Raw genomic sequence first — 16,219 nt, forward strand, 5'->3', positions numbered from 1 at the left:
ATGTGATACAACTCCTAAGTGATTGCAAAGCCATGATTTACATAAGACTGCATCTGAATGAATATAGCTTGTATAATCTCCCAATTTAAAAGAAATGGTTGTACAATGACGGACTTCAGTTCTAGACACACAGGCCAAGTTTTCCTCTGTTTTTACCTAAAGCATAAATGGATAATTATGTCCATCTCAAATTCCTCTCACAAGCCATACTAATAGACATGGGGATAAAACAGTCAATTCTGAGATTGTGCACATGTATAGTTCAAAGCTATAAAATACCACAAGCCTGAAAGCTGTATTGAACAATGTCAACTATAAAATATGGATCATTTGGTAAATATGGTGAACATTGACAAATTACAACAGGTACTTAGTGACTTTTTGCCCTATGTGAAGAGTGGAACATTAAGTTTGGAAAGCAAGTATTTTTTATTCTGATATATCTGTTGTGGTGAACTTTCCCATGTAAATGCAGGCAGAAACTCAGAAAGTCTAGAAATCAAACAGAGTTTAGGTGTTCTAGTTTTTGCATGTAACACAAGTATCAGGCTCTGTGTGTTAGTCAAGATGTTTATTATTGTAAAGTGCCAGGGTCCTAGAGCTGTAAGCGTTTTGGATGGAAACAAGGCAATGCCCCAAAAGCTTGCTGTCTCTTTGTAGAAGAGAGATAGGAAATAAATACCAGATCAGAAGCAACACCTAACAGTGAGAGAGGCTGTAATTAAAATCTACATTTCTGTGGGCATACCAGCAAAGGAGAATTCTAAAGAAAGATTCGAAAAGGAATAATTAAGTTGCTTGTGGATGCTTACAGATGACTTCTTCATAGAGTGAGTCCCATGTGGGAAGAATGCTCAAAGGTACCTTTTTAGAAATCTAACAAATTAATGACGAGACTGCTGTCATGCGCTGATTAGAGAAGAGAGTTAATTTCTTCATATTCCAAAAGTTTCGGAGGTTGAAGGGGAAGTTTTGCAAGTGAGAAGAAACAATATTTTGAAATAGAAAAGGTGGCTGGAGGGGGGAAGATGAAGCAGAAAGATGGAATAGATTTTGTCGAGAAAATGTGCTAGAACATTTAGGTTGGTAGCAGCATCAATCCTTTTAATCGCCATCCAAGTAAGTCTGTACAACAGGAGAGCATATTTGCAACTTAACACTTCCCACAGTCTTTGAAGCAGTTTAATATCCATAATGATAACAGACTGCAGCAAAAGTAGTAAGGGAAGTAGTCATTAATCCTTTTGGGAAAAAAAAATCTGTCTTCAATTTTTAGACTATCAAAAACTATTGTCAAAGATGTGCAGATTATCTTGGAAGTATGATTATTCAAAGTTTTATTCTCCAAGGATCACAAGAGAATTTTCTTGTTAATTCCAGGGAGTTATTAACATTGCTATTTAAATATTTCTCCATTTTCTGAAATAATATGAACATGTCTAATAAAATCTAGTGAAAGGGAGTGAATTTATTGACTGTAAATTGAAGTCCCCAGAATAGTTTGAGAAAATGAGATTTACCTCACCTACCTTCAGCATATAAAAGGTACTCATCTAGTCTAAGCCAGGTATTGAAGCATCTTCTATAGTCAGTGAAGACAGAGAAGGATCTCCAGAGGTTCTTCTTTCCATTTGTTTTAGATTCATATTTTAAGAATGGATGAACTGCCTTTTGTAGGTGCTAATTTCTCTTCACTAACTAAAGTGAGAGCTTCAGTTAAGTGTTACTTCATTAATCATAGAAAGAGTTTAGCTTAGTTCTTTAACTTTTAGATTGCCCTAAGCTGGAGAATATGAATCTCCCCTATGGATAAATGCTACAAACCCTCCCCATATTGTATTTGTTTTATGGAACCATAGTACTTGGAAATACTTTCTCATTTCAGGTATACGGACACTTATCCTCAATATCATTACTGACTTGTGACATGCAGGGCCACAGAGAAGTCACATCACCTAAGTAGAACTAGGAGCAATCACTACAGGGACCAAGAGTCTTACAGTGAATGACACTGCTGTCAGGGGCGGAGGGTAGGTGAGTCAAGCTCATGATATGCATAAGCAATGCAGTTTTATTTGGGATCAGTACCTTTAAACACCCAGTTCTCATCACCATTCCATACATAAGCCTGCCGGCTGTTCATGCTGCTGAGCTCTTTGCCCTGCATGCTGCTCTTCAGACAATCCTGTATCTTGATGCTCTATTCTTATTTCCAGTGAAGAATGCAAAAGAGTTGATCAGTGTACTGCTCTTAACCGTGTATGCTTTGAACCACCTCTGGGACAACATTCTTCCTTTTTCCATGTTGTAGTTCACATAAAGAAAGCTGTTTTGAAAGTACATATCATCCATCCAAATCACGTATCTGGTTTATCACAGCTTGGCTGCCTTTATTAATCCCCCAGTACAGTCAGCATTTTGCAAGCCTGTGCAGGTCTTCATATTCCCTCTCTTTTAATGGGACTAAAGAGGTCTTTGTTGATGCTTTTCTAGCTGGAAAACATGCATCTATCTGATGTCCAGATTTGAAACTCACACAACATAATGGTAAATAACAACTTTATGAGCACTTAGTAGGGTACAATGATTGACTCCCTGATGACTCCCTGCTTGATTTTTAATCTTGTCAAAGGTTATCCTAACTTCTTTGAGGAGATTTCCTCTTTACTGGTACCACCATGGTTGTTCAAAACAAGGGGAAACGAACTCATGAATTAAAAGGAACAGAGTTTTGTAGACAGATGGGGATAAGGAATTACATTATTTTTCAGAGACTGATGGACACATAATCATGTTTTTTTTTCTTTCAGATTCATGGTGGCTGTGGAAGTAAGAAACGAAGATCTTAAGCCTCATGAGGCCACTCATGGGATATACAAACAGGATGGATTCCAGCACGTATCATACCACATCACAGAAAAGAGGACAGACCTTCGCTCTGCCAGACATGAACCCTGTTGATCCTGATCTGCAGCATGACTTCCAAGCTTCACCTGTCTCATCACTGTGGACATGCTCCTCTCATCGCTAGACTGTGTCTGACCCTCGGTACCTTCACTGGATCTGATCCTGACCTGACCTTTGGCCTGGCTTTCTGGCTTGGCCTCAGACCTGCCTCATCATCACAAACTTGCCTGATAGTCTGGACTATTGGTTGAACCTGGCTACCATCCCTGGGCTGGTCTTGCTTGCCTCACTTGGGGGTGGTGGGATGGACCCTGGCTAGTGAGGCCCCTTGCCCTGCCAGCCATGGTATCTGCCTCGGCTCCCCATCCCTTAGGGAGAGCTGGCTATCACCATGCCCTGACACTTACACAGAGGCTGAGATTTTGCTCTCTATTTTCCATTTATAGGGTAACAGAAACCATGTCAACTGCCCTGTGTTTTTCTGGGCAAATACATTTTGGTTTCGGTAGTCTTCATTCTGTTGTCAGGTCATGGTACAATGGACCAGAAACATCCTGAGAGGCTACTGTCAACCACTGCCAGCGGAAAGGCACTCCTGTAATGATCACAATACAATTTCTCTCATCTGCCTTCCCCTCCAAACAAATATCTAGCGTTAGTTACATCTCTAGGTCCTATAGGATAACATCGATATCACAATTCAACATAATCATCTCCCTCGCTTCTGCAGAAGTATTTTTTGAAAATAAGTGAAAGCATTCATTTTTCTTAACCAACAGCTTTCGTTTATTATAACATATGTGAAGGAAAATGGAAACTTACAAAGTTTATTCTGATTCGCACTTGTAATAAAACTGCCACTTAAGAAACTTCTTAGAACAAACTTAGCTTAGTAGCTATGCTGCACTGGAGGAGTACTTGTGATACAAAGTACACCTTCAAATTATGTTTTTCATCTTCCTATGACAAGAGATTAAGCTTCTATATAACATAAGAAAGGTAGCACATTGCACTCCGATTGTAGAAGCATATGACTACATGTGCTAAAGAGCCATTAAAAATCAGGTTGTTCACTGAAACATGCAAAGGAACAGAGGATCAAAAAGCAATACACAGATTGCATAGCAACAGAGTGACTTCTGTTACCCACAAAACTGCTGATTGTTTCATATAGAATATATTCAGGAATTTCCCAAAATGATATATATATATTTTTGAAATGACAGGAAGCATTTTTCTTAATGTACATGTACAGTACTTACTGTAGCTGATATTAAGTTGCAGTAACCATGAGATGATTATATCCATTATTCTTGCAAGAGGAAAAACTAAAATGAGAAACTTAAAGATGGATTAGAATAAGAAAATCAGTCAGAGAGAAATAAAAGCTATATAAACAAATGATAGTCAATTTTGAGACTTCCTCAATAAATGTAACTAACTCATAAAAAGCATTATATATGAATATACATATGTGTGGTTTTATATATATATATCTCAAAATGATACATTTGTCAAAGGAAAATAAGGGATTTTTGAAAGCAAACAGTATCACGACCTAGTAGAAAGTAATATAAATTACCACAAGTGAAAATGAAAGACAGAATCTTAGAAGAAATTTGGGAAGTGAATCAAAAAAAAGACAGAAGTATATTAAAAAAGGAAAGCTATGAGGAATTCAGAGAGTTATTCAAGAAGTAATGGAAGATAATTACATCCCAGCATTCTGACATAAGCCTTACAAACTTTATAGTAAATGCCTTGAAAAATCTCTATACTTGATCACACTACTGCAAACTGTTATGTTCACAAAAAAACTTCATCACAATTTTCTCCTCTGGAAACATCTTTATTTTCTTTTGGGAAAAATTAACTATTTGTAATCATCTTATTAGGAACATTTAATACCATAATGGTAGAAGAGACAAGGTTTGAGTGGCTTATTTAATTCCTGAGGTGGGTCTGAAAATGCCACGTGAAGTATAAAATTATGTAACATAGCCTTTATTGCGGCCCATGACACTCAGACCACTTAAAATTTATAATTTATATCAGCTGTCAGGTTTGGCCTAGTCACTTCAACTAAAGTTAGAACTGAAGGTAATTTGCTTAATAATTAAATTACAAACCTGAACTTTATAATAATGTAGCATGCAATGTATCCTAAATAGTGCCACAAATCATATCTCCAATATCCTCATAAAGATCCATTTGATGAACTGTATAATGGACTACTTTACTGATTTTTTCCCATCTAGACAGTATCTTGAAGGAGGTATACTAAACTTCCTCATTGGAATGAGAGACTAGCCTAAAATATCTTGTGAGAAATTACTAGCAACATGTAATCCACAATAAACTAATGAAGCAAACTACTTTCTTACTTCTTATATCCTCACCTTTAGTAGGGTGACTTTGAAAGCTTCAGAAAGGAGAATGGCTTTATTCAGACTACAGCTACTTCTGAAAGTCCTTAATTTAAATTCTAGCTAGAAAAGAGAGAAAATAAAGCCATTGCATGTAAAATTTTGTTTGACATTTCAAAAAGCTATGACTGATATAAAAATCAATAACAGGATTGTGACATATGCTGTCTTCAGGGATGCCTTTCTCATCTGTACATTCTTGAGTAAGGACAGCTATACAGCTACACCTTCAGAATCTGCTAAATCCATTTGCGTTGTTTTCCTCAGTAATAACTCCCATGTAATAATTAAAAACGTATAAAAATATTTTAAAGACAAATCTCAGTGAAAGCTTCATTTTAGCTTGAGTCCTTTAAATACATCTTTTTAAAGTGCCTTTTTTTTATGCCATGCATAACTGAAAAAGACCCCTGATGTCCTTTGTGTTTCTCTAAAACCTGAATGTTTTTTATAACTGCTGCAAGATACATATTGCATCGATACTTAACACTGATAACTGATTGTGACTGACCAAGACACCTAGCAATAAAGAATTGGGATCAAAGTCAACAAGATTCTGGTTTCTGAAAGTACTTCTGTTGGTAGCAGAAATGAATTGCAAGAAATATGACCATAATACTTTTCTTTTTTTTTTTTTAATGAGAAAGGGAAGAAAACAACTGTTTTCAGAAGATACTAGTTCAGAGATTTTTAAGAGACAAGAAACACATGTGCCAAGAGGTATGACTAGTTCAACTTTACCAAGTCTGTGACCCAAATGGCTCAAAGCTGCTTGTCTCTACAGACAAATCAACATACCAGGTAAGACAGCATTTTCATTAATTATCTGTTCTGTCATAGGGCCCTACTTCCACCTAAAATATTCAGAAGTATGAGACAAATAGTAACTAGCGCACACATACTTGTGTGCCAGGGTGCCAGTGAATGATGGTAAAGAAGTGTTTTGAGTATTTCCAACTGTATGTAGCACACTGGGCAGTCAGACAGATGAGAGTAAGAGCAAGATTTTAAAAAAGAAGCATCATAAGACAAATGACATTCTTAAAGGATTGCATGAGTAAACCGAACTTGTTACCAAGAAAGAACCTCAAAGAAAATTAGTATTTTTTAGGGTTTAGCCTAAACTCAGTTCTCAGATTCCCTTTAAGCAGATTCATGACAAACAGAAGTTTTCTCGATGATGAGCTTAAGCAAAGTAGAAATTCAATTCTTTATGAAAAGACTAGTAAACCACAAACTCCTTTTGTCACATTTAGTGGACTTATAACTCTGTAACCGTTCATAACTAAGTTCATAACCATAACTGTACATCAGAAAATGTCTAATAGCTTTTTCCCTTCTAAGAACTTCAGGCTAGTGTCTTATTAGGCTGCAAATTTCTAGTTGCTTCCTTTTTCTGATTGATAACCATGATCTTCCAGCACAGAGTTCTAGCTATGGTTTTTCCTAGTCTATGCCCCAAACAGATAGCAGAGATAACATATACTAGTCTAGTGGCAATGACACTGACTAAATCACAATCAAATGATGTTCAAAAACCCACAAGAATTCTAGCTGTTTGTTTTACAGGAAAAAACATAGTAAATTTTCTTCAGTAATACTTTATTACTTGAACAGAGCATGAATTTTCTCATAACTGTAACATAAATTTGTTCATCTATTAGTATGATAACTTGTTAACAGCCAGGTCCCTTAGTAAAGTTAATAGACTAGACTAGACGAACCATTTGAGTTTTTATCTACCCATTATCTTAATAATGGAATAATATGCTTTGCAAACCCTCCATGCTGTCAAAATTAAGTAACATCTTATCCATAGGTTACATTTAAGGATATTATATTGTAATACATTTAAATTATTAATGATTGCTGTTGCAATACGAAAATGCAACTGTTAAAGAGTTCCTTAGATAAAACAGCATCAATTGTCTCTGAAAGACATGAAGACAGGCCGTGTTTTTCCAACGTAATTTTTATCAGCATTATGAGTTAACAATCCTGTAACTTGCTTTAACTACTTTATTAACTGTTTGAATAAGATGTTAGGAAAGGTATAAGATACATATTCAATTGGTACGACTTACAAAGAGCTATGCAAGTTTGAGGGATTTGGGGTAGAATGGCCTGTTTGATGCTTTTCATGAGAGAAAGAAGAAACCATTTTCTCAAAAAGACACGTCTATCTGCCATTTGCCTTGCTTCTGCCAAGCCGCAGGAACTGTGGCTCTGGAAGGTTTTGCTTGTCAGAATACTTAAATAGCATTAGTAATAAAGACAGTTAAACTTGTATGCTTGCTGTATAAAAACAACAACATTGCTCACAAAATCCTTCATAACTTTTATGTGACACTTTAAGAGGATGAACCTAATTAAAGAACAGTTAATTAACTGCTTTATCTTCTTCTTGTAGGAAAGAACTAGGCGTCTCCAAATGAAATATGGAGAACTGCCTAAACTCAGTCAAAAGCCAGCTTACGAACGCTGTGCACAGGGATTTATTTGAAAAACTGCCTCCCTGGAACAATGAATATTAGGAGGGTATTCTTTTTTTTTTTCTTTCTGGTTTAAGACCTGAGTTACAGTATATTTAAAAAAAAAAGAGATGGAACAGAATGGGAAGAGCCTAATTAAATCCATCAATCTAAAGGACCAGTTTTGCAAATATCTGTATGTTTAACTTTATGCACTGACTTTGTCTCAGACTTTTAAAATTAAAAAATTCTCATTCCAGAACAAAAATAATGCCAAATTGCCAAGCTATATGCCTGCCGCAGACAACGCGCATGCTATGACTAAATATAATCTCTGCACAATTATAGTATTACTGATTCATTTCTTTCTCACAATTTTTTCCTCAGTCATGATTAATCTTGGCCAGCTAAGCTGTTGGAAGGGTGTATTTGTTCTGTGAAGCACCTAACAAGCACAAGAGGGGTAGCATAAAATAATAATAATTGATCAAAAGTACTAACATTTACTTTTGGCTTAGTAAAACTGCCTGATAAATTATTCCCTTTAGTGTTTCTCTATTATTGCAATACAGTACCTTGAAAGTGATATATTGGCACAAGCCATTGTGTTCTACTACAGTGCAATTAGGAGGTCCATTTAAACAGCTTTATCATACACATACATAGGCTGATTAATTTTCTAATCAAATGTTCCAGGAAATCATTAACCATGACATTAAACAGTGTTGTGCTAATTATACTCTCTACAAAGAATACCAATATAAATTTACAAAACATCTATAGAAATGTGCCAAAGGACAAACAGTTTAATGTATACAGATAATTCTAGCATCCACTCTACATTGCCCCATGGCTCCCTAGCATTAAATCCCAGTCCTGCAAAGGTCCAGTTTGGGACTGAATTCTGTTACATTTCACCAGAGCTCTGTGTAGTAGTAGTCACTACATTTTGTAGGTCACTGCCTGTGTAAGTAAGTCATGCTGAAGGATTGAATTCTTTATTCTTTTGATGTCATTGCACTGGAATGAAAGCCCCTCAAATTACGTGGAAGAAGTGAATGCAGTTGTTGGAAGGAGCATTTTATTTTCACTGTATTCAAGACAACTCAAAATGATAAAAACAGTATGGAAACCTAACTGTTTTTCTTACTGAATGGCAGAAAAAAATGAAACTTGTTCTGTTTTAGAAAACACTCTAGAGATTCGAATGCTGAGTGTTAGCCTTCTTTTTCTTAATAATACCCAACACTGAGATCTGGAAATAGATTTCCCCCTACGTAAGTCTCCAGTTTGCGTCATTATTCTAACTACTGTTAATTTAAGATAAAGATAAATGGAAAGTATCGATTGTATTAATGACAATTCAATTATTCTCTAAGGCATATACAATTTGCTAGTCTATAGCGTAATGAAATCTCTATTTATTCGTTTCCCCACAAACCACAGAGTCTTGGAGGTCTTTCTGTGGCAGAAAACAAGAGATTGCATTAAACAAATACAGAAGGTAGGTACGCCTGTTCTTTTGGCCTTGCTAGTAACAGCTCCTCCACAAAGACTGTGTTGGTCACAGAACAAAATCCTGGCCTGAAGAGGTCGGTGGAAATGCTGCCATTGTTTTGAACAGGGCCTACGTCTCTCCCGTGTTACTCTGCTTCCTTATCCCAGTACCAGCAAAATGGTATAAAATTTATAAAAGTATTAAGTACAGGTAAAATATATTAAAATGTGTATTTACATATAAAAAATCAGGGCTCTAAATACATAAAAAAGCTCCATAGAAACAGATGAACAAGTTTTCACCTGTCAAACAGCGGCTCTACGTCTGAAATCAGAATTAACAAAACCAGGCTTTGGAAACCGGCACCCTAGGCCAAGGAGGTCAGGGACCCGTCCCGTCCTTCGGCTGCGGGTGATCAGATCCTTCAGAAGACACGGCAGGACCTGGGAGGCAAGGAAATGAAACCTTCCTGAGCGGGTGGAGCTGCCCCGTAACCCCTCAGGCGGAGGAGGCGGTGGTGCCTCAGACCGCGGGGATTCGCCCCCCGCTGACAGGGAAACCGCCCGCTCAGGGCGGGCCGTGGCCGCCGCCGCCGCCGTTACGTGGCAGCATGAAACTTCCTGGCGGCCAAACCGAAACAAGACGCCCCAAGCCCTGAGGAAAACCCACGTACGCCCACAGAACCCGCACACGGACTGACCCCGCTCCCGCACCGGCCCCCGCGGACCCCCGCCTCGCCCGCTCGGGACCGGGACTACGACTCCCGCCGCGCACTGCGCCGCGCAGCTCCGTCTCCCTGGGCGGGCGAGGGCCGCGCTGCTCTCTGGGACATGTAGTCCGGAGGGACGGGGGGGGCGGGGCGCGGGCGAACAGGTGCGGTCACTGGGGCTCCTCGCCGGCGCTTTGCGGAGAACAGCTGATTCACCGGAGATTGGCAGAAGGCCAGCCAACCGGGAAGCGCCATTTCCATCCTGCCGCCGTGGATTGGCTGGCGCGGGGAGGCCGGGGGCGGGGACCGGCAGTGGCGGGACGATTCGGACGGCGGGACATTCCTGGGCTCTGACAGGCGCCGGGGAGCGGCCGTTGGGAGCGCGCGCCCCGGCCTCCCCCCCCCCGTTCTCCTCCCGGTGCTGCGGCGTGGCGGTGCCGCGGCCGGGGACAGCCGCCGCCTGCCGGGATTAGAGGCTCTTCGCTAAATCCTTTGCCGCGCTGAGGCGGCGGCGGCTTTAGCCCTGAGCTCCCCCCGCGGCGCCCTGCCCGGCCGAGCCCAGCTAAGCCGCGCTAATCGCAGGCGCCCAGCTCGGCCGTGGGCCGCCGGGCCTGGGCCCGGTCGCGGGCCGCGGTCTTTCCCTCATCCTCTCCCCTCCCCTCTCCTGAGCGCGGCCATGGAGCCGCGGCGGCCGCGGCCGCGTTACTGCGCCCCGTCCTCGCCGCCGGGTCGCGGCGGGCGGGAGAACAAGGGGCTCCGTCGGAAGGGCCCGCCGGGGGCCGGGAGCGCCGGCGGCCCCGAGGAGACGGCGGACGGCAGGAAGCCCAAATTCGTAAGTACGAGTCGATCCCGAGCCGCCCCCCATCCCCGCTGGGGCGGCCGCGGCGGGGCTGCCTGAGGCGTGGGCCTGTCGGCGGCCCGGCCCGGCCCGGCCCGGCGGGACGCCGCCCTGCCGGGTCCGGGTCGGTGGGGCCCGACCGTGCGGTGGGCCGGTCCTCCGCACCCTCCCCCGGGGCCGGTCGCTGATCTGGAGCCCCCCGAGGGACCGGGGGACCCGGTAGGAATTGGCGGGCTACGAGACGGTGCCGTCGACTTCAAGTGGGCTACAAAGGGCGAGCCCGCCCGCTCCAGCTCGCCTCTTCCTTGCCTGCCCGAAAGGACCTGGTTTTATTTAGCAGCAAGTCTTCAGGTGTCTCCTCCTCATCATAAAGCTTTATTGTCTTACGTGCTTGTTTGACAGCTATAGGCGTAAGGGGAACAGAACAGACTTCTAGCTCTTAAACGATGTTACTTTTAACAGAACTGGGATTTTTTTTTTTTTTTTTAATTTTGGTGATGTCAACTGTATAGTGAAAAACTGAGTCTTTGAATTTAAGGGACATAGTAAAGTTCTCCTCCATAGCCCTGCTTTTACAAGCCCTTGGCTAGCACACTAAGAAACTGGGAAACTCGAAATGGCTAATAATTGTCCACAAGATAATGCATCCGTAAGATGTGCTCTAACTAAAAAGCACCCAGAAATAGCCAGTTTTTGTTTCACCATCATGAAATTTCCAAGTATTAAAGCTGGGACAAACATATATTCTACAGGTCTTGTATCCACCACATGCAGAGCAGATGCGTCCCATGCTCATATTTAGGTGATGCACATCGTAGTCTATGTTCATCTGGCTCTGAGCCCACCTGCTCTAAGTTGTATTATATGCTTACAAAATAGATAGTATAATACATAACATATAGTAGATTCTTGATTCTAAGGCATCTTTGTGTCATATTCGGTACTTGAGTATCTGGCACTTGAGCACAGGTTCAAAAAAATTAGGTAATAAGCGGTATCAAACTGTAGGGTGGCCAGACCTGTTCTGGAAGGTCACAACTTGCTCCCAGCAGTCGTTTCCTGGAATCCTTTTCATATTGTGCCTGCACAGACTGCTGTTTGAACCAAGTCCTTGTGCCTGTTTTTTCTTGTTAGAATGGGCATATATGAAACTGACCGAGAGCTGTTTGCTTGTCTTCCTAACTGGCTATGTATCTACTGGGGGTACATGCATTTTAGTCATGCAGGTGAAATGGCTGGACATGCTTTACTATAGCATCCCTGAGTAAAAACCTATACAGTCTGCCCAGTCTAAAAGGTTGGATAGTGTTACAGGTATACACTTGATGGTTGGATTATCCCTGTGGGGACTGGGAGACATGGATTTGTGTGTGCTTGAGACTGACAAGCACGCTGAGTCAAGAGGTTTTACTTATTATTGATACTTTAACTGCTAAGTTCTTATGCAAATAGGATACTGCAATCATTTTCACTTTTTTCCCTAACTATATGTTAAAACAGAGATAGGGTGTTGCCATCATATTCACTTTTTTCCCCTAACGATGTGTTAAAATAGAAATACAATAATTTATAGGGAATTTATAGTGTGGCTAGCAGGAGCAGGGAGGTGATTGTCCCCCTGTACTGGGCACTGGTGAGGCCGCACCTCGAGTCCTGTGTTCAGTTTTGGGCCCCTCACTACGGGAAAGACATTGAGGTGCTGGAGTGTGTCCAGAGAAGGGCAACCAAGTTGGTGTAGAGTCTAGAGCACAAGTCTTGTGAGGAGCAGCTGAGGGAACCGGGGTTGTTTAGTCTGGAGAAAAGGAGGCTGAGGGGAGACCATGTCACTCTCTACAACTACCTGAAAGGAGGTTGTAATAAGGTGGGTGTCGGTCTCTTTTCCCAGGTAACAAGCAATAGGACAAGAGAAAATGGCCTTCAAGTTGCGGCAGGGGAGGTTTAGATGGGATATTAGAAAAAATTTCTTCATGGAAAGGGTTGTCAAGCATTGGCACAGGCTGCCCAGGGAAGTGGTTGAGTCACCATCCCTGGAGGTATTTAAAAGACATATAGATGTGGTGCTTAGGGATGTGGTTTAGTGGTGGACTTGGCAGTGTTAGGTTAACAGTAGGACTCAGTGATCTTAAAGGTCTTTTCCAACTTAAATGATTCTGTTCTATCTGTCTTGACTTGCTCACATCTAACTCTTCCCGTAATACCTCTTCAATATATTTTTATTAGTTAAATTAGTTTTGTGTCAGAATACATAAAACTTCCCTCACCCCTTTGAATTCTCTGTAATGCAGTCTTAGATATAGGCTGTAGCCTTTTCTGTGTTTGGGATACTTACAGTGCCATACTTCTTCATGTCACTGGAATTACATTGCTGATCTCTTGTATGTTTGTCAAATGTGGATGAAATTGGCTGTTAGATTCAGTGAACTCAAGTCATCCAGATTGTGTTAGTCTAATTTTCCTCAGTGTGAAAGGCTTGAAAATAAGTTCTAGGTTGCACCCTTCCAATCAATGCAACATATTGATCTGTCACAGCAGATATGCTAATCTGAAAAATAATTTGATTCCTTGACAAACCTTGAGGTGAAATTGGATTGCTGGTTGACAAAGTTGACATCATTAACGTGTACCTATTTTTTTTTTTTTTTTTTCCTTCCAAAGAAAATTCTTGTTTAGCAGGGGGAAAAATCTCTCTTTTTAAATCCCACTTCATTTGGGGGGAGGGGGGGAGAAAGAGTCTTTGGGCTAAACAGAGGTTGATTCCAATCAAATGTCATCTTGAAGTACTGCCTTTCTGAATAAACTAGCTTCTCAGAAGAAGTGAATGAGTTGTAAGCCTCAGTTCTTTCTGTTCTTTTACAGAATCGTTTAAAAAATTTTTTTTTAAAGGCGTGATGGCTAGTTTTGAAGCACATACTAGCTTGGCTTTGTTCAGCAGGTCCAAGATTTTGGAAGAGTAGGACTCTTAAAAGGGTAAAAGTTATTCTATGATACTGTGGTACTTCAGCTTATTGAAAGCTCTTACATTCACCCTTGAGGTTTAGGGCTTGCTAAAAAAAGGAAGTGAATTGAAGGATGGCAGAGATTATATCTTCTTCCTATGTATACATTGACTGAGCAGGAAACTTGAAATCTGCTGGGGGGGGTGGTGTAAAAGCAGTTGCTTGCCACTTCCTTTAAATTTTTATTTTTTTTCCCCCCCTTGGAAATATTTGGAATTCATAAAAATGAGTGCTAGATTATGTGACTTCCAATTGCATTTTACTGGGACTGGAACTTGTAGACACACTAGTCCTCAAAAGATCAATTTCTAGCTCAAGCTAGAGGTGTTTCTCTTAATTTCAGTATACCATTGACCTGTCTTCAGTGACTTTCAGGTTACGTTTTTGATTAAGTTCTTTATGAAATTTACATGAGTCAAGAAGGCTTTCTTGTTTGCACCAATCTGTTAAAAATAGACAAATTAACACTTGCATTTAACAGTGTCTGTAAATCAAAGAAAGATGTAGTTAAGAGCAAAAGCACTTTACATTTCTCTGGCATAGAGCAGAAAGGTAAGACCGATCTGTGTCAATATCTTTAATTACGAAGTGACTGAATTATTGCTGCAGTTACGCTGCAGTGTAAGACCTTGAATCTAAATTAGTCTTTTAAAGAAATGATTGCTGAACAGATGTTACCTAAAACACTTTATTGCAGCTTTGTAAAATTGTAAATTCCTCATGCTGTTATTTTTGTTGGCATGAATTAACACTGTGTGTTATGATACTAAATTTTAGTGCTGTGTTCTAGCACTTTGTTATATAATCTTACCTGTAAGCACCACTTTTGCATTTAACTCATCAATGTCTAAAGAATATCACTGTGTAGAAACTGTCATGTTAAGATAATTTTGCCCCTGATTGCTTTTCAGACTGCTTTCCAAGCAACAGACTCTGTGATAAAGCCATTAAATAAATGCTGAAGTAGTATATTGGAAATTAAAAGTAGGAAAAGCTGTGGGGTTATACAGCAGTTTCTAAATTGTGCTTACAGACTGAGGTAGCAAAATTACTGACGGAATATTGTGACAAAGGAGATCCTAAAGTAATAGCATTCACTGTAATCATCCAATTTACGACTGTCTGAGTCTACAGGTTTCATTGCAATCCCTGCTTCAGTCTTCTGGTTGTGTTTCTGTGGGAGAACAGCCTTTGGGGAAAAAAACAGCTAGTGTTGAATCTTTTTGGTGATAGAATTAATGACAGTGTGTGATGAGTTCTTTCTCGCTTTCTAATTTAAAAAGATACAGAAGGCAATATGTGATTATATGTACATCTTTAGTCTTTGTATATGTCATTTCGGCATTCAGGCTTAAGTTGGCCAGTTCTTCTAAAACTCATTGCAAAACCTCTTCCCCCCCCCCCCCATAGCTACATGTAGGCTCTAAGCTCTTAATGTATCAAAGAAGCAGTACATGTGTGCTGTGGTTTGGAGGGGGTATTATATGTGGTTTTGTTTCTTTGTCTTCTTCTGCAAGGAAAGCAAAAATGAATATCCCAAAAGGATTCAGATACCAGGCTGTGGGATTTTTTTTATTTTTTGTAAACTGAAGTACTTCAGTGCAGTGGAGGGTATGCACATTGAAATTCTTGTTTAGCTGCCTGAGATCCTGTTACTTTGCATGCCTAAAACTCCTTTGATGTCGCAGGGGTATATGGCTGGGTGCTTGTCAGTCTTCAAATTCCATTTATGATCAACAAATCAGACTTTGTCTGCTTCTCTGGCATAATAACAATATCCATCCCTGCCAGGCATGATCTGAGTTCAAGTACCAAACATACGGTTTTTATAAAGATGCTGTTTTCATCCAGAAAGTCAGATGAGCAATGTCACTGTGCTTACGTGATGATGAAAAGAGCACTTGTGGAGGACGTAGATGCTGCACCTTTTGGTAGAGTGCCAAAACTTTTACATGATACAGACTATTCCCTATATTGTATTAGGCTATTTTTCATTGTTTCCAGGCCACACTAGGCTCTAGTGTTGGTGGAAAATTGCTGAAGACATGAGACTAGAGTCCCATCTGAGAAGATGGCATTCTTCTGAATTCTGGGCCTGGTTGCCTGGACTGTTTGTACTGCATTTACATAGAATTTTGTTTATAAATATGCATATGCAAAGATAGAGAAATACATGTAATGACACAAAAGATCAAACTAGTACTGTTGATCTGATAAGGTGGCATTTCTCATTTCTTTGCTTCACTTCACTATCTCTACCCAGAGTTGACTGGGGTAATTATATAGACAATAACTCAACTTGTTAAACTCTGTTTTGCAGATTAACTTTCGTATGTGCTACTGATGTACTTAAGCCACCTTAAAAAGGCCACAA

General features: G+C 40.4%; 1 protein-coding gene across 5 annotated transcripts in view; it reads left to right on the forward strand.

Annotated features, from left to right (window-relative positions):
- Window positions 1-10,328: 10,328 nt before the first annotated feature.
- DIAPH3 (diaphanous related formin 3) overlaps window positions 10,329-16,219 on the forward strand; it is a 238,535-nt gene continuing 232,644 nt past the window's right edge. For 2 of the 5 annotated variants that reach the window (XM_069802603.1, XM_069802605.1), the window contains exon 1: window positions 10,334-10,843. In XM_069802603.1, coding sequence (XP_069658704.1) covers window positions 10,688-10,843 — 156 coding nt within the window. In that variant the 5' untranslated portion in view covers window positions 10,334-10,687. Of the gene's footprint in view, window positions 10,844-16,219 lie in introns of all 5 variants that reach the window. The other 3 variants (XM_069802607.1, XM_069802608.1, XM_069802604.1) reach the window with 3 other exon arrangements.

This window comes from Haliaeetus albicilla, chromosome 15 (genome assembly GCF_947461875.1).
Source record: "Haliaeetus albicilla chromosome 15, bHalAlb1.1, whole genome shotgun sequence".
Taxonomy (NCBI): Eukaryota; Metazoa; Chordata; class Aves; order Accipitriformes; family Accipitridae; genus Haliaeetus; species Haliaeetus albicilla.